The sequence below is a fragment of the Hoplias malabaricus genome, chromosome 13, assembly GCF_029633855.1.
Source record: "Hoplias malabaricus isolate fHopMal1 chromosome 13, fHopMal1.hap1, whole genome shotgun sequence".
NCBI classification, from domain to species: domain Eukaryota; kingdom Metazoa; phylum Chordata; class Actinopteri; order Characiformes; family Erythrinidae; genus Hoplias; species Hoplias malabaricus.
In genome coordinates, this window is record NC_089812.1 from 27,845,456 (window position 1) to 27,873,386 (window position 27,931).

At 37.6% G+C, this 27,931-nt stretch overlaps 1 protein-coding gene across 1 annotated transcript in view; it reads left to right on the top strand.

The window, feature by feature from the left end:
* The window catches only part of cacnb1 (calcium channel, voltage-dependent, beta 1 subunit), a 43,618-nt gene that overhangs the window by 8,434 nt on the left and 7,253 nt on the right, over window positions 1-27,931 (top strand). Inside the window, exons 3-12 of the mRNA XM_066641750.1 lie at window positions 14,842-14,961; window positions 17,560-17,682; window positions 18,030-18,166; window positions 18,622-18,689; window positions 20,668-20,696; window positions 23,725-23,805; window positions 24,214-24,272; window positions 24,977-25,086; window positions 27,123-27,274; window positions 27,418-27,513. Of these exons, the coding sequence (XP_066497847.1) occupies window positions 14,842-14,961; window positions 17,560-17,682; window positions 18,030-18,166; window positions 18,622-18,689; window positions 20,668-20,696; window positions 23,725-23,805; window positions 24,214-24,272; window positions 24,977-25,086; window positions 27,123-27,274; window positions 27,418-27,513 (975 nt within the window). The remainder of the gene's footprint in view (window positions 1-14,841; window positions 14,962-17,559; window positions 17,683-18,029; window positions 18,167-18,621; window positions 18,690-20,667; window positions 20,697-23,724; window positions 23,806-24,213; window positions 24,273-24,976; window positions 25,087-27,122; window positions 27,275-27,417; window positions 27,514-27,931) is intronic.

Below are 27,931 nucleotides of genomic sequence, written 5' to 3' on the forward strand. Positions count from 1 at the left end.
TTAAAATATGTTGCTCTTATAGCTCTTATAACTTATTTATGTAAATCAAGCTTTCAAACTCCATATAATTTGAAAACACCAGGTTTGTTTTATATTGTGTTAAACTTTAATGACAAATGGATATATACAAATGGTTGAAATTTCCTTGGAATGAAATCTTTTTTACATTACTATACATAACTTATATGTAAAGCTAGCCTTATATTGACAGTTTTTCCTCTTAGTTTATATATGTCTGTGAGGAGTGTGGTGTGTTCTCCCCGTATCCATGTGGGTTTCGGGTGCTCCGGTTTCCTCCCACAGTCCAAAAACACATGTTGGGAGGTGGATTGGCGACTCAAAAAGTGTCTGTAGGTGTGAGTGTGTGTGTGTTATATGTAAATATATATACATTCATTAAGTGTTTACTAGGTCTTTAAATAAAATGAATGGAAGAGACTAAACTAAAGCAGCTATAGTGTGACAGATGGAATTGTTTAAGGCTATATTCTGCATTGACAGAGTGTGGAAATGTTCGTGTGTGAGATTAAAAGAGCGCTATTATGCAGCTAAACACTTACAGTGATATTGATTTGCATAATCGGCGTGAGTGAGTGTGTACAGTATGTACGCGCAGCTCCTCCATCTTTGGCAGCTAAAAGCTTTGGGAAAAAAAAAGCTGTGTGGCCCTTGGTACCATACACACCCACGCATGTGCACACAGATGAACACACATAGACACACAGTGGTGCTGATATACCAGCCCAGGTTGCCATGGTGACAGGGGCTCTGAATCTCCCCATAACCTGCTGTGCAGTAGGAAGAACAGAAGGGAAATGGATCTTGTGATTGTGTGTATGCACGTGCTGGTCTATGATGACCCATAAAAGTAATGTTGAAGTCCAGGGTTGTATATCAGAGTCACTGTCAGGGTCACTATCACTTTCGCTGGTGTTTGGAGCAGGCCAAAAGCATTTCTCTGTTAAATGGCTCCAGGCGGCAAATAAAACACAGGCCTGTGTTTGATCATGGACTTAACCGGCAGCTGCACAACAAAACATCACATCGTCTTTTATGAACCGCTCGCAGCTGACACCACACAGTTCCCTTGTATAGGGCTTGTATAGGGATCTATATGGAGAAAGGAAGCTAGACAAAAAAGCAAAATGCAAAAGAATGCGCATCTAGCATGACAAGACAGGAGAAAACATATTTCCATCCTTTGCCTTTACTATATTCATTTTTTTTTCAGATTTGCTTTGAGGTTTTCTAATGATTTGAGATTAAATAACAGAATAGTTTGTGGAAAGTTATGCCCTAAATTTGTCGTTTGCACAATGTGTTGCAATGCATTTGTGTTTAGGTACATTAACTTTGTTGCTCCAGTGCAAACTAAAGAAGCAAACATTCGACAGTGAACATGCTTTTGCTGATCAACTATCTTTGTGCTTTGTACATACATTTGAATTTTGACCAAACTATTACAATGTGCCAGCTTTTGAAGTTGAGAGCTGAGAGGTGATAGAGAGAGTAGGATGGAAAGATAGGATGGTAGGATGGAAAACTAAAAAGTGAGACTGAGGAAAACATGTGGCAGAAGGATTTTTGGTAACATTAAACTACAGCCTGCTAATTACTGGGTAAATACAGAGAAAGTACCTGATAAGTAAGCTGTAAGAAAAAATGATAACTGCGAACGTAAAGGGTATGATAGTAGAAATATGTTGTTATTACTGGGTATGTTGCAAACATTTTTCAAATAAGGCATGCAACAATGTTCCAAATTCATTGTACTTCTCAGCATAATTATAGATTACAAAATTGAATTAAAAAAAATAACAGTTTATGAAAGTTGTTTTCTATAAATAAGGAATCCAGCTACTATTTTGAATTCACTGTGTTTTTGAATGTAATTATAGATAATTTAAAATTATTTACAGTGCACATACAGTCAAGGACATGGTCAGATTCTTTCATTACAGGCACTAGAAGAGTTTCATGGTGCTTTGTACTCATTAGGTTCAGGACATGTGATTTACCACAATAATCATATCACATACTTCGGAGATATATTACACTGTTTAGCCTGTATGTATTGAGGCATTGTATGTACATTGCTAACTAATGATGAAATGGGTGTTTCTCTTCTGCTCAATGCTTTCTAGTATCATACCCTTTACTTTCTCAGTACTTATTTTTTCTCACGGCTTACTTAACAGGTGCTTTCTCTGTATTTATCCAGTAATTAGCGGGCTGTAATTTAAAGTGTTACCGGATTTTTCTACAGGAGCAGAAAGAATGTAGCAGATTTTTTTTTTGTCTCTGTGTGAAAGTAGAGGATTAGAGATGGCCCTCTAATGGTGTTTCAGAGTTTCCTCAACAATTTAAATGTGACTGTTTAAAAGTGATTTCAAAAGTCCTGGAGACTTTGGTTTATACTATGTATGGTTAGATTTGAAAGAGGAAAAGATATCCACTGTGTTCACACAAAAACTTAATTGTATTTTGTAAATGCAAACACATTTAGAAATTGATGCCTGCAACATGCTCCAACAAAGTTGAAACAGACATTTCTACACTGTTTAATCATTAGGGAACAGATGATACTAATTGTTAAAGTTTTGCAAGTGAGATTTTTGCCAATTCTGATTTGATACAGGTCTGACTTCAGGTGTTCAATAGTCTCATTTCCTGATTCTCCTCTTCATGATGCACCATAGGAGACAGACCTAGACTGCAAGTGGTCGGTCAAGCACACACTGTGTATACAAAGCCATGTTGTAGTAGCTCATACACAGTGAGGCTTGGCATTGTCTTGTTACAGTAGCCATGGACTTCCCAGGCAAAATATGTCTCATTAAAAACCCAGTTTTTGCCTCCATATCAATGGAAATTTCTCTCTTATATGAAAGCCAAACATGCTGTAGTCACTGATGCACCCCCATGCCATGAGAAATGCTGACTGGTATTTATCCAGATATCCTGAATCATCATGCACTCTTGTGTGCTGTAGATTATGAATGACCTAAATTCTTTGAAATCTTGCATTGAAAAATTATCTTTTTTTTAAACTATTTGCCAGTTTTCTCGTGAATTTTGGTGTAAAGTGATGAGCTACCACCTATTTTGGCTTGGAAAGGCTGAGCTTTTTTGAACGCTCAATTTATGCCTTTTATATTCACCTGCTTATGGTTTAAAGCGTCAAAACAGAGTGACTTTTATTTTGCCTCTGTCCCAACCTTTTTGGATTGCGTTGTAGGCAACAGATTCTAAATATGTTTATGTTTACAAAACACAATCAGTTGATCAGTGAAAACACTGGAAATCTATTTTTTGTGCATTGGTGGGTTAAATACGTGTCCATGAGGATTAAAAAATTACAGAGTCATGATTTTATTGCATTTTACAGAATGTCCCAACTTTTTTTGGAAATGGGTTTGGTCTAGAGCCTGCAACAACCAGCTGTCAATGGTGCATTCTCATGTACAGTGAGGTAAATTGGCCTGATGCATTCTGTATTCTGTAAAATATAAAAAGGCAAATAATTTTGCATGACATGCTGTATGATGTCACTAAGTATATCATTAGTAAGAAAATTTCAGCACTGCCAACTCAAAACAACTTCATGCTTCTCTGTTGCAGGATGCATGCCTGAATTATCACTGTTATGCCTTAAATGTGTTGTGATGTTACATAATCTCAGATGAACTGTGGAGTTTTAGACACTGTATACTGTTTAGGGTTGGGCGGTATAATGGTAAAAATGTGGATGGTATCGCAAAATGAGGGCAGTATTTATGACGTGTGTGTGTTGTGTCAAATTTCTGTTCTGGATCTTTAAAGGTGACATTTATGATTGCAATCAAATACACTTTTTATATAATTCAGAAGATGTTTCCTCAACCATTTGCTTGTTTCGCAGTTTCTTAATTAATGTGTTTACGAAGCCCCGGTGTCAGTAAACCTGAGATAACAACATTTCTCCACAATGGTTTATGTCTTTCAAGTTACACTCTGAAAACTGGTGGGGAAATATAGATAAGCCCAGTAGCCCACCACAGCTGTAAGTTTATTACTGAATTTGGGTAAAAGAGAGAGGAAAGAAGCTGAAAAATACTCAGAACACCCTTCACTCGACTTTATGACAGTATGATGCTTTATCCTCTAAATATGTTTATTTTAAGCCTCAGTTTGCTGGAAAACCATCTGCTGTGGTGTGCTAAACCACAAGTGCCTGTTAGCTGGCCAGCTATGCTTCTAAGCAGTGTAGAAGCTTCAGGAATACCAAATTCTGTGTTAAAACATTGAGACGGTATGATGGTATTAAAAATGTGGATACTGCCCATCCCTAATACTGTTATCTATTAAAATGGAACTAGTTACCAAAAGTTAGAAATACTAAAGCTTGACCCCCTCTGTAATCTGTCACCCCTTATACAGACATAGTGATCTTTCTGTAAGCCTTTAGGCATCTGAACATCCTCAGAGTGATGAGTTATTACTTTTTCACTGAATTTATTTAATGAATTTCACAGTGAATTGTGTTTTGTATTATTATTAATTATTAGCGTCAAGACGTTGAAGCAGCCATTGAAGGTTTAGAATATGCACTTTCTTGTAAAGAATTCTCCATTTGTTTCAGGTAAGAGTTACAAATATTATTATAAAATAGAACTGGCTAACAAAACTGGTAGCGAATTCATTACTTCATTTGCATGTTAGCTTCAGTGTAAAACTAAATAAGAAAACTATACAGCAATGATTTTGCTGAGCAGCTACATCTATGGCTTGAATAAAACTGAATTTGTTAATGTGCAAGACATGCAGGTCTCAAAACTGCTAATACTTATTGAGTCACATAGATCCATAGATCCATTTATATCTGGATTAAGTGTGATAACAGTTGTAAGATATGTATGTTCACATATTCATATTATATTTAACACATTTGCTGTAATTGTACTCAGTATCAGTGATCCCATATTACTGACTCATCTGACCGGCATATTAACTCATCTCCATCCATCTGAAGCACTTCTGACTCACACCACTAATACACTGTTTGAGTAAGCGGGAAAATTCACATTGGTTGCAAACTCTCCTACTAGATGTAATAATAGATGCAATGCGTCAGGTGTTCATTTGTCAAAAGAGGGGCTGTAAATGAGGATTTTCTCACTTCCTCCCTCAGGTTCTCCTATTCACACTTACACACTCACTAACTCAGTCACACACAGAGAAACACACACACATTCATGTGTTTGGCTGACGACAACATTCCCAGCTACACTTTAGTACACACCACCTCATACCACAGCTAAATATGAGAGAGAGAGAGAGAGAGAGAGAGAGAGAGAGAGAGAGAGAGAGAGAGAGAGAGAGAGAGGGGCGGTGGGGATAGTAAAGACAGTAAAGCATAATGATGAGAGAAATAGAGACAGGAGAGAGTGAGAGAAAACCTTAATAAAGAAATGGAGTAAGTAGATTGAGAGACGTGGGTAGTGAGGTGGAAGTTTAGAAAGGTAACTAAACGAGGAAGACAGGACATGAGTTAGGGAGAAGTGGACTAGACACTGCAGAACATGGTGATAAAAGTAAGAAGGATAAAGGGAAACAGGAGAGAAAATGAGAGAAAGAATTTTGAGACAAGTGGGTAGTAAGAGAGAGGAGAAAGGGTAGAGGAAGTGTGGAGAGAGACAGCCAAGAGGAAGAGGGAGAAGAAATAAAGACAGAAAAAACAATGATAGGAGAGAAACAAGAGAGATAGAAGTGAGGGAGAATAAGACAAGTGGTAGTGAGAGAGCGGGAGAGAGGTGGAGAGATGTGCCACTGCCTGTGGCGTCTAATTTTAACCCCCAGTCTGCAAATGTAGCACAAGTTCTGCAATTTGACCCCCCCACACCACCACCCCCCGATCTCTCCCCCTGAACTGAGTTCAGGTTCCATGCCAGTGTGGTGGATATGAGAGAGAGAGAGAGAAAGAAAGACAGAAAGACAGTAAAGGAATGTGGGTTGGGGGCTTGAGGTTAGCAGAGCAATTTGCCATTCTCTGACACACACTTAGAAGTTTTTGGACGCGCACTTGCATACACACCGTGTGTGACTGACACACACATCACATTTGGAGTGGACTCTGACTTTCTGGGTGGGACCCTGTGCTGCCGTGGCAAGGAAAGAGTGCCATGGAGACAAATGAAAGGATTCATAGGCCTGTAACGGTAAGAAGAATCCGGAAAAGCTTTAGTCATTTGTATGTGTGTGCTTTTTTATTTGTGTGGATTGGGAAGGAATCATAATCATTTCTCTTGCATTCACACTTGAAAGGTTTTTGGCAGCCTATTTCTTTATTTCTGCCCCTCTCTTTCTCTGGTAGTGTGATTCCATTTTGGGCTGGGCAGCTGCATAGGCCCTGTGAGTTTAAATTAGACTTCCAGCCCTGCTCAGGGACCCCACCGCCTTTACTTGCCCAGAGACGGTGCTCTTTCTGCAGGCCTCCTTACCTCTTAATACTCCTGATTCACTGGAGCAAGATTTTAAAATTTAGTCAGTCACATCGTGATCTCTGAACTACAACATATGATTACGTTTCTCTAAGTGTGATGAGCAATGTACATGACGGTATTTTAGACCAGTTTGGTATAAAATTGAGTTTACATGTACATGAGTATTTGATTACAATGTTTCGGACAAAAAAAAAAAACTTTCACTAAACCAAAACAGGGAGATGAAGTGTTGGCAAAAATGAATATCATCTAAACATGCAGTGTATTTGTGGCATGACGATAATAGATCAGCTTTAGACTGAATCAGATGGCTGTTATCATTTATGAATAATTACTATGTTTATGCTCTTCAAATGTAATTATCTGATAACGTTTTATAGTTGACTTACTTAAAAATGTACATTTAATATTGATTTACATTCTATAATGAGCAGTTCAGCTCTGCAGCTCTACAGTTTTTCTGTTTGTTTAAAAATCCCTAATGTTCCAAAGAATGTAAAGTGCTGTGGGTGGTCCTCAAAATTGCACCCAAACCAAAATGAGGACATTCTTCAGGTGCTTATTTCTAAACAGTTCATTATTGTAAGAAAACTGGTACCAAAAATAGTTTTTTTACAGCTTTATTAAGATAATCAAACTGAATAACCTAATACTGTCATCACATCACATATGTAGATGAAAAACTTCAACATTTGCTAACAATTCCAGTATCAATTTTAAAATCATGTAGCGACTGGACTGGCTTTTTTTTTCTATTGAAGTTCTTTCATTCTCAATCTGAATTGGTGGTTGCACCAATGTATGTTACTGATACGCAGCTATGGAGGTCTTTGACGCTGTGTAAAGCAATAAAGAAAACACTGACAAAATGGAACTGGCTACTCTACTAGCAGCCATCTTGAAGCATGAACCTTGTATGTAATTTTTTTTCCATTTTTACAAGATAACAGTGTGTTGTACAGTGAAAGAAACTACATGAGCCAGTCTGTCTAAGATTGCTTAACAAGTAGATTTAGTGTGATGCAAGTAAGTTAGGATTTAGGCTTACAGTTTGATCATGCTAAGCTGGTAAAAATAAAACACCATTGCTTGTTAGCCACATTAGCCTTGGAGACTACTCTATTTTGGCTGATCCAATTAAATTAGGGTAAGAAGAAACAAAAATGCAGAAGAAATGCAAGAGTCACATCTTTTGTTTGTCACATCAAACCTTCTTTAAAGATTTGATGGTTAGGATTTGATGATACATAGTTCCTCGGTGTAGATGCTAGTTTGTTTGCAATGTTTTAATATTACATTTGAGTAAGTGCTGTGACAACAGAGAAACAATGTAACTTTAGAGCTTTTAATGGGTCCGTGTGATATATATTTAAGACATACTTTTCAGAAATAAAACAGGAATCATTGATTTGTTAATTCTCTTAATACAAAGAAAAGATATACAATGTTTTGACTAGCTAGCTTGATTGTATACTCTGTAAACCTAAACAAATGAAAGGCTTAATGCTTGCAACATATTCCAAAAAAGTTGTGACAGGGCACATTAAAAGTGCGATTTAATGCACATTAAAAAAGAAATATAAAATATTTAAAATAAACCATTCTGAAACTTTAAGCAGGTGAAAATACATTGTATATATTGAACATTTGAATGGCCTGCCTGGCCTCTCCTATGGTGCATCATGAAGAGAAGAATCTGACAACACACCACAAAATTTCAAGGATAAATTAGCAAAGATTCCACTTTGCAAAACTGTAACAAGTAGCATTCTCAGTTCCCAATTGATTTGAAAGAGTAATTTACAGGGAGGGTGATGTAATACTGTGGTCAATATTTCTTTGTACCAACTTTGTGGGGGGTGTTGCAGGCTTTTAATTCAAAATTTAATTTATATTCACAAAATGCTATTAGTTTTATCCATCAGATAGACATATGTTCAAGAGAATTAACAAATTACATATACTTGTTTTAGTCTCAGTTATTCTGTAAATGATTTTGGATAATACATTTTGTACTTATTTTTTGTACCACTTTAACAAGAAGGTAATTATAATAGGAGCTGTTTTGAGCATCTCTTCATCTCTTTGAAAATAACTGAATGAATTTGTTGATGTGCCTTTCAGTCTTATGTTTGTAAATGTCCTCTGCTTTGATTGACTCTCCAGAAAGATCCATACATTGTTTAAGGAAAATAATTAGGACATGGAAATGGCTTTAGGCGGCACGGTGGCATAGCAGGTAGTGTCGCAGTCACACAGATCCAGGGGCCTGGAGGTTGTGGTTTCGATTCCCGCTCCGGGTGACTGACTGTGAGGAGTTGGTGTGTTGGTGGAGATAGGCCATAATTTGCACACTCTCAGAAAAAAAGTTATGGTAGAGGTGCATGATTGGTTAGTAAAGGTACAAACAATGTAAATGTGTCTTTAAAGGTACAGCAGTGGTGTAAAAATCCAGTTGTGTTCCCTAAGTGTACATTGCATTCTCTTCTCCAGAAGGAGAGGTGAATATTTGTAATCTTTCAATATAGAACTGTGTAAAATAAAAGAACATAACATTTGTCCTGGAGATGAAATGGGGTATATGAAATCAACACAATTTTAAAAATAACAATTATAATAGAATAAGGTACAGTTATGCTCACCAATTGAAGGTACCGCTGGGTGTACCACCACAGTCAGCAAAAGATACCACCACAGTGACATTTTTTATGAGAGTGCATAATCAGAATGATGCCCAGACTTGATGCTCTTCTGTCATTTCTCTCTCTCTCTCTCTCTCTCTCTCTCTCTCTCTCTCTCTCTCTCTCTCTCTCTCTCTCTCTCTATATGTCTCTCTCTCTGTCTCTCTCTCTCTCTCTCTCTCTCTCTTACTCACACACACACGAGCAGCAGGGATTTCCCAAGGTCATTCTATTTGAGAGCATTTGTCTTTAATCTTTTCAGTCCTTTGGCCTCATCTACACATTAAGCCACTTCTGCTCTGGAGTGACAGCCCACTGTTAAATTTCAAAGAAATCTCAGTGATGATTCATCTCAAAAGACAGTGTTCAGTGTAAGATCTATTGATTCCTGCTTTTATCAATAAACCCACAGATCTGCCACGACAGTAAAAAAAAGGCATGTTTAAATTATAATCACGCAAATTGATGGTCTTGGTATTTTGAAATATGTCATGCTTGTCACATTTAAATAGCAGCTGTCATACGAGTGTTTTAATACTTTGTCACAGGACTCCTAAAAGCGGGATGCCTTGTCATGCCTGTTTCATGCTTTTCAGGCCTGTGTACACAGCACACAGCTCTAGAATATTACAGAATATAATGTATGTATAGCCCAATGGTTAAAATGTAAACTATGTCTTTCAGAGTGTTTTGATTTGAAATGCTGTATTCTAAAGAACCAGAAAATGTGATTTCTTCAAATAGGTGATGATAGGAACTAAACAGCAACTCCTTCAACAAAAGCTTTCTTATAAAATGGCTACAAATATATGCTCCGAAGCTGAAGGCATTATTTTTACAATAGCTTTCTGATAAAGTTTTGGCCTTATGCATTTTTCAGTTGTTCATGATGGAGGATGGCAACTATTTTATCATTATCAACATTACAACAGAGTAAATAATCTCTATTTTTAACTCCAATATAATTATATGCTAGAACTTTTAACATTGTTGAAATGTACTACAGCATGTTCTGTTTATCCTCAAGTTGCCAGAGAATACCTTGAAGCAAATTCAAAAATACCATGGAATTGAGATTGTAATCAGTTTATGTAATGAAAGATATTGTTTCTGCTCCAGTAAAAATGGATCTCTTTATTATCTAATTACCAGGAAATGAGTGTTTATAGTCATTTAGAGTCAGTCTCATTAGAGTGCACATACTCTATAGGGCCAAACGTTTGTAGACACCTGGCAATATTATTTATTTGTGATAGGTTGTAATCCCGTTGTAAAACCATAAGTATGAAGTTGGCCCCGGATTTTGTGAATGTATCAAGTTTCACTCGACTAAAAATGATTCCCAGAAGATTTTGTCAAGTCTATCTAAGGCCATTTTTGCCCATTCATGAAAAGAGCATTTTGTGAGGTCAGGCACTGATGCTGGTAGAGGCTTGGCTTTCAGTGATCCTGTGTTTAATGGCTTTGAGGTCAGGAGTCTTTGTAGGCCACTGGAGTTCCTCCACACTTAACTTGTGTTTGAACACATGGGCACAGCTATTCTGCAACAGAAAAGGGCCTTCTCCAAACTGTCTCCTCAGAGCTGAAAGCATATAATTGTCTAAAATATCTTTGTATACTGTAGCATTAACATGACACTTCACAGGAACTAAAAGGCCAAGATTAAACTCTGAAAAACAACACCAGTGTGTGGTGCCCTGTGAAGGACTGGCACCCTGTGTAGGGTGTGTTTCTTCCATGCACCTAATGAATCCGGGTGGGCTCTAGACCCACCATGACCCTGAACAGAATGAAGTCATTAACGAAAATGAATTAATGAATGAATTAATATTATTTATTTATCTATATAAATTTCTATGTTTATGCATTAGCACTAGCAGATATGTGCAAACGATTAAAAGTATTTGATATCAGAGTTCTCATGTGCTTTCATAGTGCACATATTCTACAAAGTGCTGCTGCCAATAGAGGAGTTGTATTTAAGCCTTCAATGAAACTGTTTGTGCTTCATAGAGCAACTAGTCTGCATCAAATACAGATGTGTTTTTACCAACTCCATCACTGTCCTACTGTACTGTATACGCCATTTGAAATATAATTAACTATATAATAACTGGTTAATTTTTGAAAGCCCACTTTCTGTTCTCACTCAGCTTTTACAGAAATAGAAAGCCAGGTGTTGCGGTTGCTTGGCTATGGCTCTCATATAATCACTTACTGCAGTGTTTTCCAAAGCTTTTCTCATCAGCTCTCCCACACAGTCAATCTCCTTCTTCTTTCTCTCCCTCTCTCTCTCTCTCTCTCTCTCTCTCACTCTCTCACGGCTGGGTTCCTGGCAGGCAGAGTGTCGAAGTGAAGTACTAAGTCTGTTTTTTGCCAGGACTGACTAAAGTCACTTAGAGAGAAAATAGAAATGTCTAAATAAGAAAACAAGACTCTGTGTGGATTGAACTTTGTCCTGTTTTTCCAAAAAATAAGTGGTAGTATTTGATGTGTCTCAAGTATAGAAAGGCATGGCTGAGTGATGCGTACTTTATTACTTGCATATTATGTTATCACTTACAAAATATTCATTTATTAATTCATTCATTCCGCTTATCAAGTTCAAGGTCACGGGGGTCCACAGCCTACCTGGAATCCCTTGGCTCAAGGCAGGGACACAGCCTGGAGGGGGCTTTACAAAATATATTTATATATAAATATAAATACCCCATGTCTCTTTATAGTGGAGACCAAGATTGTAAAAAACTACAGCACATTTTTTTACCTTGCATATTACTTTGCCAAAGTTTTCAAATCGATTTTAAAAAGATTTTAGGTTTTAAAGTAAATGTACTTTATTGTGCTCTATATATGATTTTCTTAATAGTGAACTGAGTTCATGTTTCATGTTTTTTATCTATATCCTTTTCTCAGTAACACCTTCTTAATATCTTCACATCCTTTCAGACATAGTGTTGTGTCTTCTCACAGTAGAAGGGTGGACAACACTTGTGGATTTTTTTCAGATTTCAATCTGTGAATATGTGAGAATATAAAGGGGAATTTAGAGACACTGACAACTTTGGGACTAGCTTATATGTGGATTGCACAGCTGCAGCTCACTAGTTTTAAGACCGGAAGGATGGAGTTAATTATATTTGGAGTGTATTTTCTTTTTAAGTTATATATATATATATATATATTTATATGTGTATATTTTCCTTCTGGTTTTGTGTGTGCGTGTGTGTGTGTATGTGTTGAGTACCTCTTAGTCTTCTTGGCCATGAATAATTTAACATTAATTTACATGGCATATGTGAAGGCTAATTCTCACCTCTATTTTAATCCTAATCTTACACACTCACACAGACACACACACATACACTGATGCTCACAATCTTGCAGATACACACACACATTGAGTCATTCTTTGCAGCTGTCCACATGCCTGTCCACACCTCCCACGGTTCAGAGTGTGTCTGACACCTGAAAAACAGTGAGATGAAAAAAGAGAAAGAGAAGGAACAGGAACAGGCTAGAAAAGAGGAGTGGGAGGCTTATATAAAGACACACCGCCACTTATTAGTCTACTGTCCAAATCTGTTAGAGTGGAGCCAAATATGAGAGCACTGCATTTGTGTGAGAATAAAATGGAGAGAAAGAGAGAAAAACAGAGTGTAAGGGAGTATGTTGTCCTTGTTTAAATCATACATACCATCAAATGTAATTTTCAGCTGCAGATAAGTAGCAGATATATTAGCATTAGAGACAATTTTCATATAATTTTACAAGTAATTACAATTTTAATAATAACAAGGACACAGTGTCAGTGATGCATAGCACTGTATCAGGGATCACGAATAGGTGGCCCGCGGTCCGAGTCCGGACCTAGAAGCTGTCCTATCTGGACCTGGACCTGTAACTGATAAACTATGAAAGAGCTGTTTCACTATTAACAGTGTTGGTTTTTTTGTTGAAATGGTGTGACTCTTCTAGTCATTATGGTTCAGGTTTAGCAACCCAGGAAAATACCAGACTAATCACATGCGTTTCTGCATATCACACGTGAGGTTACTCAGCCAATCAGATTTGTGCATTATAATGTGCACCGTGACTCAAATGAGTGACACACAAAAGGTAGGGCTCCAGACACCACTGTCCTGGTGCCAGTAAAACTAGCCCAATGGACGCGATTAAAGCTCTTTTTGGACACTTTCAGGACGAGGTAAAACCAGAAACTTTAAAAAGGGAACGATTACGGGTTGAAATTATCATGATGCTGAACATGGATTCCCGTTCTTCAGCATAAAGGCTTAGGAAAAGCACATGATTCCTCTGAGACACATTATTATTATTATTATTATTATTATTATTATTATTATATATCAATCACCACTTTTGTTCACATTGCTGTTAGTGCCACGTCACCAGATGGCCCCACACCATGGAGGAGAAGGACATATGCCCAGCTCTCATATATGTTTATGCTGGCTGGCATCATGCTCTGAGATGAGTGGAGGCAGGCCATCTCTCTCACATACAGACCCAGATACATGTTAATAATTATTTGAATCAAATAATGACAAATAGTGACAGTCCTATCTGTATACATGAAGTATTATGAAACATTACTATAGTTCTGTAATACAATTCAAATATAATAATCAAACATTTGCTGTTTGCATGTGAATATCACATTCAGTTTGTATTGCTATAGAATCTGTTTGCAATGTACCTCACAGAATATTCAAAACACTTTAATCAGTCCTTGATTTGGTAGTTAATGGCCTGACTGTATTATTTTGAACCAAAGTTATTTTCATTAGTCAGCTGATGTTGATTCATCAAAGCAGGCACAGAAGCTCATCAAGGAAAACGTGTGATTGGCCAGGATGCTCACAGCAAACAAAAACAAATTTGTGGTTGATTAGAAGCTCATTTGCATTTGCAACTGATATCAACATACATACTCTTACATGAGTTAATGTTTACTAAGAGCCATATCAAAGCCATATTTTCCAGTTCTATCAGCTTTCTATTTGTACCATTGCCCACTTGATGTTGTTATGCACCTTGTTTACATCTGTTTACACTGTGTGTCTGAGCGCTGATAAGCTATAGATGGTCTTTGATTATAAAGCAAGTTTTTTTTTTTTTTTTTTATCACAGCCAGACTGTTTATAAGCCTGAGTGTTTAGAGTGGACTGAATGTGCTGTGTCGAGGTTAGAGGTTTACACAACACATTCCCAAAAGAATCACTGTTCAGCAACATCTTACTCTACTTTTAAGAGGAACTAATTCAAAAGTTCTTTCAGATCTTACTTGAGTCAGGTTTATATCCAGAAAGTCTCAAATTTTAATATGAATAATGATGCATTACTCCAGATAACAGTTCTACTGTCCACAGCCCAGCACTGGCTTTACACATCTCTAGCCTACATTTTGGCATTTAGTTCCAATGCCAGTTTCAGAGAGATCAATAAACCTAATTTGACATGTTAGGTTCATATGCAGCTTTTCCAGAGTGCTCTGTTCAGTTTGAAAACAATTATGTTTGTATGTAAAATAAATAAATTAAAATAAAAATGCTACAGGTGATTTTGAATTGTGAACTGCTATATACAGAAATTAAATCCTCTTTCTCTCTGTCTCTCACCTTCTTTCTTTTTTTCTCTCTCTCTTTCTGTTCTCTTAGGGCTCGGCAGACTCCTATACCAGTCGCCCCTCAGACTCGGACGTGTCTCTGGAGGAGGATCCTGAGGCTCTTAGGAAAGAGGCTGATAGACAAGCCCTAGCCACCCTTGAGAAAGCTAAGGTCTTTCTCTACCCACCCCACTCCCCTTTCTAATGCCTCAGTATAATATTTTGTCAGGAGTATGACTATATAACAAGTCAGAAGCTGGTATAGCATATTTAACTAATTTCTTATTGCTATATTATTGAGGACTAAATACAACCCCAATTCCATTGAAGTTGGGATGCTGTGTGAAACATAAATAAATACAGAATACGATGATTTGCAAATCCTTTTCAACCTATATTCAGTTGGGTACACTACAACAACAAGATATTTAATGTTCAAAAGGATAAACTTTATTGTTTTTTGCAAATATTCACTCATTGTGAATTTGAGGCCTGCCACGTTCCAAAAGAGTTGGGAGAGGGGCATGTTTACCACTGTGTTACATCACCTTTCCTTTTAACAACAGTCAATAAGCATTTGGGAACTGAGGACACTAGTTGTTGAAGTTTTGTAAGTGGAATTCTTTGAATGTACACCTTAAGTTGCTCAACAGTCCGGGTCTTCATTGTCGTATTTTGCGCTTCATAATGTGCCACACATTTTCAATGGGAGACAGGTCTGGACTGCAGGCAGGTAAGTCTAGTACCCGCACACTTTTACTACAAAGTCACGCTGTTGTACATCCCTGAAAAAGACGTTGCTTGGATGGCAGCATAAGTTGCTCCAAAATTTGTATGTACCTTTCAGCATTAATGGTGCCTTCACAGATGTGCAAGTTACCCATGCCATGGGCACTAACACACCCCATACCCTCAGAGATGCTGGCTTTTGAACTTTGTGCTGATAGCAATCCAGACAGTCCTTTTCCTCTTTGGCCTGGAGAACACAATGTCCATGATATCCAAAGACATATTTGAAATGCAGACTTGTCAGACCATAGGACACTTTTCCACTTTGCTTCAGTCCATCTCAGATGAGCTTGGCAGAACATGGCTGCATTTCTGGGTGTTGTTGATATATGGCTTTTGCTTTGCATGGTAGAGTTTTAACTTGTAGAGGGAGCGACAAACTGTGTTCCTGAGGGATCGAAGGTCACGGACATTCAATGTTGGTTTTTCGCCTTGCCGCCGCATATTGCAGCGATTTCTCCAGATTCTCTGAATCTTTTGATGATATTATGGACTGTAGATGTTTAAATCCCTAAATTCCTTGCAATTGTATGTTGAGAAAAATGTTGTTGGACGATTTGTTCATGCATTTGTTCACAAAGTGGTGAACCTGGCCCCATCCTTGCTAGTGAACGACTGAGCCATTTGGGGATGCTCTCTTTATACCCAATCATGACACTCACCTGTTAACAATTAAATGGTTCACTTGTGGAATGTTCCAAACAGGTGTTTTTTTTAGAGCATTCCTCAACTTTCCCAGTCTTTTGTTGCCCCTGTCCCAACACTTTTGGAACGTGTTGCAGGCCTCAAATTCAAAATGAGTGAATATTTGCAAAAAAAAGAATAAAGTTGATCCATTTGAACATTAAATGTCTTATCTTTGTAGTGTATTCAATTAAATATAGGTAGAAAAGGATTTGTAAATCATCATATTCTGATTTTATTTATGTTTTACACAATGTCCCAACTTCATTGGAATTGGTTTGTAGTGAATACCAGTTAAATTCAACTTTTTAACAGATTACTTGAAATGCTCTATAAACGTATGCAGCCAGTGCTGGGTTAATAACCATTGCCCTTCTATTCCTTTGTGCTTCTTGTGTTTCTGGCCCTAATGTCCTTTCATTTCCTTCATCGTTCTCTCAGTGTACAGAATGTGCTCAACATCAGTCTTAAATACTGCTGCAGTATCTAGAGCTGATAGGTTTTAAAGTGGAATTGACTGTAGTCGAATCATCTATTGTGGAACTATATCCAGACCAGTGGCATGTTAATGACAGGGCACCTCAAATTTAGCAATGCGTAGTTGTATGTATGACTAAGAAATGAATCATTTTTCAATGAAAGAGTATGAAACTGTAGTTTTCTAATTGCAAGACCTGCTGTTTTGTTTGTAATATCCCACATTGTTCAGTGTTGTAAGGTCGCATTATTGGTGAGAAATAGTTCATAGTGAATGAAGTTCCATAGCTCCATATAGCACAGTTCCAGTACTCCACAACCCAATGTTGGCAGTTTTTATATCCCTCTGTAGCCCACACATAGCAATGAGCATGACGACATTAGGATGTACCAGAGCGAAAAATTGCAATTCTATTAAATTTGAACAAATCATTCATGCCCTGCTCAGTTTAATCCGGTATTCATTTGTCCCCCTTTAATATTTTATATTCTGCTCTAATTAGCAATTCTGATTAGACAAAATAAACACTGAGTTTACAAAAATCTGAATTTCCAACAACTTCCACTGCAAGAGTTTTTTTAATTGACCACTCTTCTCCCAAAAAAGATTCTTGCTCCATTTATATTCAAATGTATATATAAACATTCATTTATCTGTCATTGTGAAATTGCAAATGTCATGGTACATTTAACCCATCTGTGTCAGTGTGTTTCACACACACTCACACTAGTGCACTAGGAGTGCCCCTGGAGCCTTATTCTGTTTTATTATCTATTATTATTCAGACTGATTCTTAATGTCTGTGCTGTTTTTCCCCAGACTAAGCCAGTTGCATTTGCTGTGAGGACTAATGTTGGTTATAATGCGGGTCCTAATGATGATGTTCCAGTGCAGGGCATGGCCATTTCATTTGAAGCCAAAGATTTCCTGCACATAAAAGAGGTCAGTTTTTCATCTCATGTAGGAAACATGACCAGTGCATGTATTTACTGCCATTTTCTGGTTCTAATTGCTTTCATGGGGCTCTTTTTTTCAGATCAGGATTTTTGTGTATTTTAGTAAGCTTACCTCTCATGCAATTATAATGTAATTACATGGGCAATCTGCACTGGAGTATCCTAAGTGGTGATATAACACTTCTGATGTTAATTTGAGTTGAATGTACATCATGCTGCTTTAAATTGGCCTCAAATTAACTTCTGTAAGACTTGATTGAAAATACTGAGCATGATCATTATTTCCAATTCATGGCTAAAATGATAAAGATGTGTGTGCATTTCTGCCAACAGAAGTATAATAACGATTGGTGGATAGGGCGCCTGGTGAAGGAGGGCTGTGAGGTAGGATTCATCCCCAGTCCAGTAAAGCTGGAAAGCACTCGTCAGCTTCAGGAACAGAGGAGTAGACAGAACCGCCTTAGCTCCAGGTATTATCTGGCTGTGAATTAGTACATTGAATATTCTTAGCATCAGCTCACTGATTTCTTATATATGGTCAAACTATGCTGACACACACTCATGCAGCATTTCTCTTTAAGTTAAAGATATTAAGGGTTAAATGCTCCAGATTGTCTCATTTCTTTTCATGTTTTTTTATGGAGAGCTGCCTGTACATTTATATTCCTTGTGTCTACAGTTGATGAAGCTTATAGTAGTTGACTATGCAAATGATAAAGCATGTGTAGGTTGTACTTGTTATGTAATGTAGTTCTGTTATCTCTAAAAATGAAGGAAAATTTATTCTCCATATTGCCCCTTGAATAGTCAACAATTAACTCATCCATTTTACTTGCTCACTAGCCCTCTAGTCACTGACCATTTGTCCATCCAATTATATGATTTTGAACCAAAAGTATCCCTCTGGTTTTATTTACTCTGTCAGTAAATCTGGTGGGAGCTCCAGTCTGGATGTTGCCTCAGGGACCCGCAGGCCCACTCCACCTGGAACAGGTACGTTCAAACAGGAAACAAGAGTACTGTTCATTTGCTACGTTGCTATGGAGATATGATATGGGCCCTCTTTCCCCAACAACCACGCCTACTGTTCACCATGACCAGATTACCAAATATACATTACTTCCTCAAAAACAACCCTGGGGAATCTAACCATTTTTCAGCCCGTTCCTCCCTCTTCTTTTCACTATCCTCTGTCTGTCTGTCTCTTTACCCCATTGCTCTATTTCTTTCTCTCATATTCTCTTCCTTATGCCTTCCTTCTATAACTTTTAATTAGCTTACTTTGTTTGTTTTTTGTCTCACAGTGAAATATCATATCTGTCATAGCTTTTGTTAGCTGTTTGTCAAGTCCTTAAGCTTGATTTTGTCTCTAAGTGCTTCTTTCCTTCATTAGTTTTAAGCTTCCTCCGCCTCTATTTCCTTACCATTGTTTGAGTCATAGCCTGCTCATAGAGAACATCATGTTGCTCTTCTTTCCCTTTCTTTTCTTCTTTTGTCTTCTGCCTACACTCCTTTATATCCCTCTTCCCCATTCTTTCTGTCTCTTTCTCTTTATCTTCACCAAATCCCCTGACTCCCCAACCCACCCACTTCCCAATTGGTTTGGCCCCCTTGTATAGCCGATATGTCTTCAGCGCTTTATGATGACTCGGATTTGGAAGCTGAGGAGGCAGAGCCTGCTGACACACGTGACCGCAAGGGCGTGGCCGGCAGTGTCACCTCCCCTCAGGGCAACATACCTCGTCTGCCCTTCTTTAAGAAGGTAACCATAGTGATAACCTTGGTCCAAGTGTGCCCAGACTAATGCCCAACGTCAGCTCTAACCGATTGCCTCTTTTGCATATGCAGCCTTCAGAAATGGGTGTTTTCCTGAAGCTGAGAAAGTGTTTTGTTTATGCACTGATTTCTCATGTGTCCAGTTACTTACCCTCAGTGACCTTAACACACTGTGGCTGTGTGCATCATGGTGCTTGGCCTCTGAATATTGAACATGCTAGAATGACAAGTTTTGCAATTTTGTGAAAAGCTGATTGAACCTTAATATGTGTGTAAGCTGGGAGGGCACTGACTGACAGTAAACTGTGGTGACAAAGATGACTTGTGGTCATTTTAGATATTAGCAATTGTCTATAGCCTCATAGCCATCTTTGATCTACACCATAAATCCATTTCAGTTTATTGTATTGTATACACTTAGAAATTTGACAGACTTCACATTTCATGGTGTCGTAAAACAACAAAGTAGATGCAAACATAGTTAACAGCATAAACAGCGTAAAATCAGCATAAATTACAGAATAATAAAATACTATATCAAATCATTGCACCTTTTTCTTTAATGCAGTGATGAATAATTTCTTGTCCCTTGGCATTTTCAATCTACTTAATTTTCAAATCTTTTGTTTTTTTTTTATTATATATGAGGTAAGGAAAGAATATCCTACAGACTTAGCAGTGTACCCTAATCTTCATTTAAGGTGAAACTGATGTCGAAGGTCTACAGAACTCAGACCCAGAAATCAAGTAAAGTTGGTGCAAGTCTTTTATAATGAACAGAACTAGCCTATTAAAATCAACTAAAAACAAACAACAGAAATTTAAATTGGATTCTGTATTGGACAGAATGCCTGTGAGAGTGGATCATCTTGTCAGTTTTCTTAGTGCCATTCTGTACTTGTTGAATTTCAGCCAAGCACTATAAACAGCATGCCAGTTTACTTATAATAACTCACTGCGCAAAGTTGTTCTATATAAGCAATTACATATTTTTACTTAAGCACAAATAAAATCAGGTCATTCACTGTAGGTGGCAATTTGTTGCTAATTCAGTCCCTCCCAAGCTTCTAAAACATATTAACAGCTTGTCGATAACCTCATGTGCTTTGTGCTTCTGTTTGTTTGTTTGTTTGTGTTTGCTTGCTCTCTCTCTCTCTCTGTCTCTCTTGGTGTGTGTGTGTGTGCTGAATGCTAGGTGGCCCAGCCAAACAGAAACAGAAGTCGGTGAGTCACCAACAGCAGCGAACTTTTAACATTTCAGCCTCCTCCACATCTCTTTGTCCTTTTCTTTCTGTGTTTTCTCATCTCGTGTTATTGGCTGTTAACAAGAGATCAGAGTCTTGAAGCATTATCCTGTCGCTCACTTCCTCCAGCATTGTCTTACCATTGTGACAAGGGCGCAATTTCAGATTTGCTTTTTCCTGGGGTTCCCAAACATTTCCAACCCACTTCTTTGTGCAGAAGCAAAATGTTCTTTACCACCCCCTCCCCCCCAAACCCCACACCTACAGAGAATCAATCAGTTAGCCTACAGCTTCATATGACTCATGTTCTATACACTACAAATGACAGGTGACTGAAAAAACACTGCTTTTCAACATCTGAGGGAGGCTAGCTGAGCACACCCACTGTCATGTCTAGCCTTGGAGATATTTTGATATACAAACAAGTACCAAATTCAGACGCCTTTTCATCAAGTTTTTATTATGCACACTCTAAAGCCCTGGAACTAGATCCCTTTATTCGTACCTAATAACATATTTAACATCTAGTTACCAGAAGTAATCAAATAAAAGCCACTGTATTTTGAGGAAGCCTGTGCCCACTGTTAGAGGTGTGTAGGCGTGCATCTTGTATTTTTATTCTGTGCTCTATAGAGTGATGACTTGTTTTGTGATGAGCTAAAGTGGCAAATGTGATACAGAACTAATTGGTCAACATGAGTACTTGACCTAGCTATGCCATTGAATGCCATTATAGAATATATGCCACTGAATGCCATTATATTCTCACTGCATTTTTTTCAACATCTGCTGTAAAATTTTGCCAAAAGCGTAGTGGCTATTACACAGCACAGGGAGTGCAAACTGACTATTATTGATCTTCATTTTTAAAAGAAACATTTGGCAAGCAGCTGTACACAAACTTTATTTGTTCAAGTTTTGAAGTGGAAGCAGGTGTTCAGCAACTCTTCTCGTATTATTATATAATATGTCTGTATGTATACAGTAAAGTCTGGAGCAGAGTGTTCCCTGTGCTGCGCTTCACTGAAATACAGTGAAGATAAAATAGTTTGGAACAACCTCCTCGCACCTGAGGAATACTCGCCGACAGCAAACATGAAAGCACACCAACAGATCAGAATGAGACCAACTCATTCTGACAGTATGTTTGATTGTTTTAAAGCATGTGACACACTGAATGGTTATCCCACCCATACCACCACCTGCCACCCTGCCACACATATGTGCACCTGTCCACAGTCATTATTACCAGCCACAAATGTGGGCTGTTGAATGTGCCCAAAGAAAGGTTTCAGATGATACAAAAAACAACAACATTGTTTCCAGTTCTTGTGAAATGTGAGGCAGATGTTATATAACAGGGCATTTAAGTAGGAGGGGATTCTGTTGAACTCTTTTTTTTTTTCCCCAGCAGCATTTGTATCACTTTCTTTTTTGGCCTTAATTTCAGCAGTGCTTTACTGACATGAACATTAGACATACATTTATGGCTGTAACGATTACCTGATTATACTTGATTTAACACAACAAACATTCAAATTTGCCTTCTTGATATGTCAGCAAAGACTAAGTGGATTGGTTTATCGTTTTTACATCTCTATACATTGTTTTGTTCCAGCAGCAACAAAATACATGATGTTCATCTGACCTAATATTTTAGATTATTCACATTAAACAGAACATGTCAGAGACAATAACATACACATCAGAACTTTAATGCACACAAAACTTGTTCTGCTCTCAATATTTATGGATTAATGAGGAAGTTCACATTTTGTAAACATTGACACTTTAGGTTTTAGTTTAATATATGGTTTAATACCAAATTTAAGATATGTTTAGTTTTTAGTTATTTTCTACAAATGGTTGTTTTGCAAAACAAATTATAATTATTAGTTTAGTTCAAATTAGACAAACTGAATATTTGTCATCAATTTTATGAAAATCTAAAACTGTAAAAAATAATCAGACCCATCTTCACGATGCAAATGCATTCCCACTGGGAATTTGTCGAATTGGTCCATTTTCTTCTTCATCATCCCACGTTTTGGGGTGCTGGGAAGAAAAAAGATATTGCCAGAAATGCCAGTGGATTATAACTTAGCACATGGCAAAACTAGCAAGAACACATCTACCCCTGACAGAGCAGATGAATACATTTGCATTAATAAAATGTGCAATGACCGTTCAAACAAACAGATGCTTTAGCCTCCTAGAACACTTTTTCATGATCAGTAAGTGCAGCAAAGTTATTAAGAGAGATGTTTGTGTCAGTATCACCTTAATTGTGTGTGCACAGTGTGTGCATAATAGATGCTGCAACTTAAATGAGTGCAGGAGGAGTGGCGGAGGGTGGCTTTGTTTTATTTAGTTGTAACAAATGATTGAAATATTTGATATAAAAACTGAGGTACCTATAAAATGTGAACTTGCCCCCTATTTTTTTAATTGCTAAAATATGGCACAGAAACCAACAATCTCCACAGTGTGGGATGATATGCTACTGGAATTTTGAACAATATTAGACTGCTTTGAAATGCAGAATCAGCCCACATCCACATTTGAAATCTGGGGGTCCTGCAGCACCTAATACTCACATATTAATACAATCTTGTGCAAAAGTTTAAGCACACATGACCAAAATCATGTTCTGTTGATTTTCTAACTGAAAATAAGTTCACACATGCTCTGCAAAGGACAGGTTTTTTGACAACATTTTACATACAACTATCATATCAAAGAAACAGCAGTCACACCTTTCTTGTTTACTTTCTCTACTGTTCACCCACTGTCTACATTTGATCATCTACTGTAGTGAAGAGTTTAGTTCCAACTCTAATATGACATGCCAATGTCACGCCTCTTGGGTCTGGATATTAGGACCAGGTGTGATGGGACTAAACTCTTCATGGTTGTAAATCACTATGATTAAGCTTAGCTACCCCTGCATTAGAGATTATGATCTACCTTTTAATAGTGGATGTGTATGTGTGTTTATGATCCCTCAGATGGAACACGTACCTCCCTATGACGTGGTGCCTTCTATGAGACCCATCATCCTGGTGGGGCCATCACTCAAAGGTTATGAGGTAAGAGCTGGTGGCATAAAAACTGAAACCCGTTCATTCTGCACAGCACCCACAGCTAATGTGCTGTTTCCCCCAGGGTTCATTCTAAAATAGTGTGTTAGGAGAGAAGTGGTCTGGGTCATGCCACGCTGCTCTAAAATTAACCACAGGCAATTCAGATCAGGGAAGCATTCCTGGTGATTAAGAAAAGTCAGAAGATCAAGCAGCTCTGAGGAAATGCTGACAGCAACAGCTGGAAAACCTGGAGATGTAGTTGACTTCAGAGTAGTTATTAGAAAGTTGTTCGTCTTGATGAATTTAGAGATTATCTGGAATTTTCTTCTCCCAAATGGCTTTTGTTCTCTGTTGATATTGTTCTACATTGTATGTGTCAGACTATTATTCCTAAATATGTATGTTGCTTTTCAGGTGACTGACATGATGCAGAAAGCTCTCTTTGACTTCTTGAAACACAAGTTTGAGGGCAGGTAGGTACCACATTTTTTACACATGATATGGGTAGTTAATATTTTTATAAAATTTAGGAAATTTGTGAATACCAGATGTGTGCACACCTTAAATGTATGACAAATGCATACATTGCCACAGGTACATACACTGCTCAAAAGTGCTAAATACATCCAAATGGGGTTATTTAGTGTAAAATTAAGACATGGCTATATGAGAGAGCTGACCTAGGTTTAACTTGCCAATCAAAGTTGGCTTGTGAGAATATTTGATTTAGCTCACTAGAAAGTATATATGTGTGTGTGTGTGTGTGTGTGTGTGTGTTATTATACTTTAATCATATAGTACATACTTATTTAACTTTTATTTTTCTGTAGAAAATATCATGTTTATCCGCACCTGCTGAATAAAGTGTAACGATTGAGTTCCTGGCCTGTCAAATGACACCAGACATGCCTACATCGTAATTATGATACTGATGTCATTGTCACAGTGATAATAAATAATGCTGTTGATTATTGCATCTTGCAGTATAAGAGTCATCTTAAGGTACCCAGACTGTATTGAATATCAGTCGCTTTGATACTGATACCATAGCAACAGCCTATATGAGGTCATAATAAAGTTGGTAGTTGTGTATTGTAGAATATGAATCACTATGATGTAGGTGCCATAGCAACAGCCGCTATGAGGTCATAATGATGTTGGTTGTTATGTATTAAAGGATATCCATCACCAGGGTGACAGCAGATATCTCGCTTGCCAAACGTTCTGTTCTGAACAACCCAAGTAAACATACCATCATTGAGCGCTCCAGTACCAGATCCAGCTTGGGTAAGACACTCCCACTCACACATGAACAGAGAGCATGTGTTAAAAAACACCACTGGTGATCACGGTGACATGAAAATCTAAATATTTGAAATGTGGAGCTTATTTTTTTCTCCCATAGGCTTTTGAAAGTTTCCTTTCCTGTGGGTCCCCTGTGGACATTCTGTCAGTGTTTTCCTGTGCATTTTCTGCAGCATTTCTTTGTGAGCTGTTGTGCCTGATTGGCTTCTTTCTTTCTTTTTTCATCCTGTCTATCCAACTCTCTCCATCACCTTCTCTTTTTTCACTGCGCCTTGCTCCCCACCTTTCTCCTTTCTTCTTTCTTCTCTCTCTTCACCTCAGACGTACTGGGTACGTATCCACTCATCTCATTCATTCCTCCTCAAAAGCCTCTAAATCTATCCATCAACATGGTTTCATCATCAACACCCTCTTTTGCTTTACTGGAGGCTCTTAACATGCCTGCTGCATGCTTAATAAAGGAATGAAGGAATTCAGAAAACAGAACTAAGGGTATGTTCTTAAAAATAAAGGTGCCTAAAAGGTTCTTTGTAGCATTGCCACTGAAGAACCATTTTGTTTTTTCTAAAGATTGGGACATACTACTGTCCAGAACCTTTTGAAAGTTCATGTAATGTAAAGATTTTATGTCAGTTAAATCTTTTCCCAAGAATCATCTATAAACCAAGAAGCATGTAGGAGCCTTTATTTTTAAAAGTGTAAAAATGTGTGTGTAATACTATGATGTGTATTGATGTAGCGTGCATATGAAGCTCTACTTTTAAAAATTAACCAAGAATATTATTGACTCTTTCAGTTTATTGAGTGTTGCAGCTTTTATATTTCAGTTTGCATTATAGTCCACCTTAAAGGCAATATCTCGCTGCATCTTTTAAGGTGGTACGGTAGGTTTGAGCGGGAAAATGACTGTTTATTGTACATAGCTGAAGTTTAAATTGTCTGAAAGTTTTTATTCACGGTTTGAATTAGTATAGAAACTTATTTCAAACTCAAGTTGTTTAGTTTTGTGGCACTTTTGCTATGTGTTTACTTTCATGTTGTTAGCTGTCTCTCAAATTTAGAGTTAGGTCAAATGGTAAACATATATATGGTTTTGTAACTCTACCATACCTTACTACAAAGCTCTTCAGAATTTAGAGAAGGAAATGCTAATCTCAGAAGGGCTTTGACCCAGAAAGAACCTATATTTACACCTATTTCCTAAATAGTTAAAGGCTTCTCCTCAAATAGTGCATCTATACTAAGAATTATTTAGGAACTATTTTTTAAGAGGGCATTCTCTGTGTATTGCTCTAGCTGCTCAGGGCAAAATGAAGCTGCAATACTGAACATACAAATGTACTCCACTTGCATATACACCGATTTCAAGACTCCGTTCAGGTGTGTCAAGTGAAAGCAAAGGCCCTGGGTTGGGGTCACTGACTACAGGATTTGGAGCCTCTGCTCTAACCATGATAACCTTCACATGCATGATACTAACTCACCATAACTTGGGTTTTCGAGTATAATTGGTACTTCTGTGATTGGTAACTAGTCTTTTTTTTCTCCATTAAAAACAGCAGTGTATTTGTGTCTGTGGTGAACACCACACATCACTTTCTCTCTGAAGATGTTTTTTTGTGTGTGTTATTAACATGCATTTACAGCTCAACTTACAGTTTTTGTTGTTTGTGTGTACTGAAAATGCATTGAATATATAAGATTCAAATGTGTCTGCCATTTCCACATGGGTACTGTGCAGGTCATTGATTGGGTCATTTAGTAGGGCAGTGCCCCATCTATCATCAACCTGGTACCAGGACAGAAAAAATATATTAGAATATCACACTACCTCAGTGTTCTCTTTCAGTTTTCTTATGTTAGGTTATAACTGTAATGGTGTAATATATTGTATTCATATGGGAATTTTGAACATATTTGAATCAAGTCAATAACATTTTCTTCAGTGTGTGTGTGTGTGTGTGTGTGCAGACAAGTGGGAGTGTGTGATTTTCCTAATATCTTTCTCTCTCCATTAGCCGAGGTGCAGAGTGAGATAGAGAGAATTTTCGAGTTGGCTCGGACTCTGCAATTGGTAGCTCTGGATGCTGACACCATTAACCATCCATCTCAACTCGCCAAAACATCACTGGCTCCAATAATCGTCTATATTAAAATAGCCTCACCAAAGGTAACCATAGCATACACAACATTATACTCTTTCAGACATGTACTCTTTGCTCTTCTTTATTTCTCTCTCTCTCTCTCTCTTTATCTCTCTCTCTCTCTCTCTCTCTCTCTCTCTCTCTCTCTCTCTCTCTCTCTCTCTCACAGGTATTGCAAAGGCTGATTAAGTCCAGAGGTAAATCTCAGGCCAAACATCTGAATGTGCAAATGGTGGCAGCAGATAAATTAGCACAGTGCCCCCCTGTGAGTACTTGTGTGTGTGTGTGTGTGTGTGTGTGTATACAGTACCTTGCAAAACCACACTTTTAATTCAAGTCAACATGTTATTAACATTTGTCAGTGCCAAAAAAAAACATATTTATTAAACAGACAATTACACAGAAATCTTTAACACTCAGCTGTTCCATCCTTCTAAAATTGTGAAGTCTTCCTTCAGTGATCAGTTAAATCTTTAAAAATCTAACCTCTGATTTTAAGATTCAGTTTTAGTTTTACGACTTAAGAAACCCTGGCTACCAGAATCTGTATTTTTGAGACTGCAGTGATCCGCCATGGCGCTGACTACTTTATTCTTTCCTGATACGTCTTTCAGAATATAAACAACATCACATAGAAATGTTAGCAATGAAAGATGAACTTAAAGATTGAATGATTGAGTGAA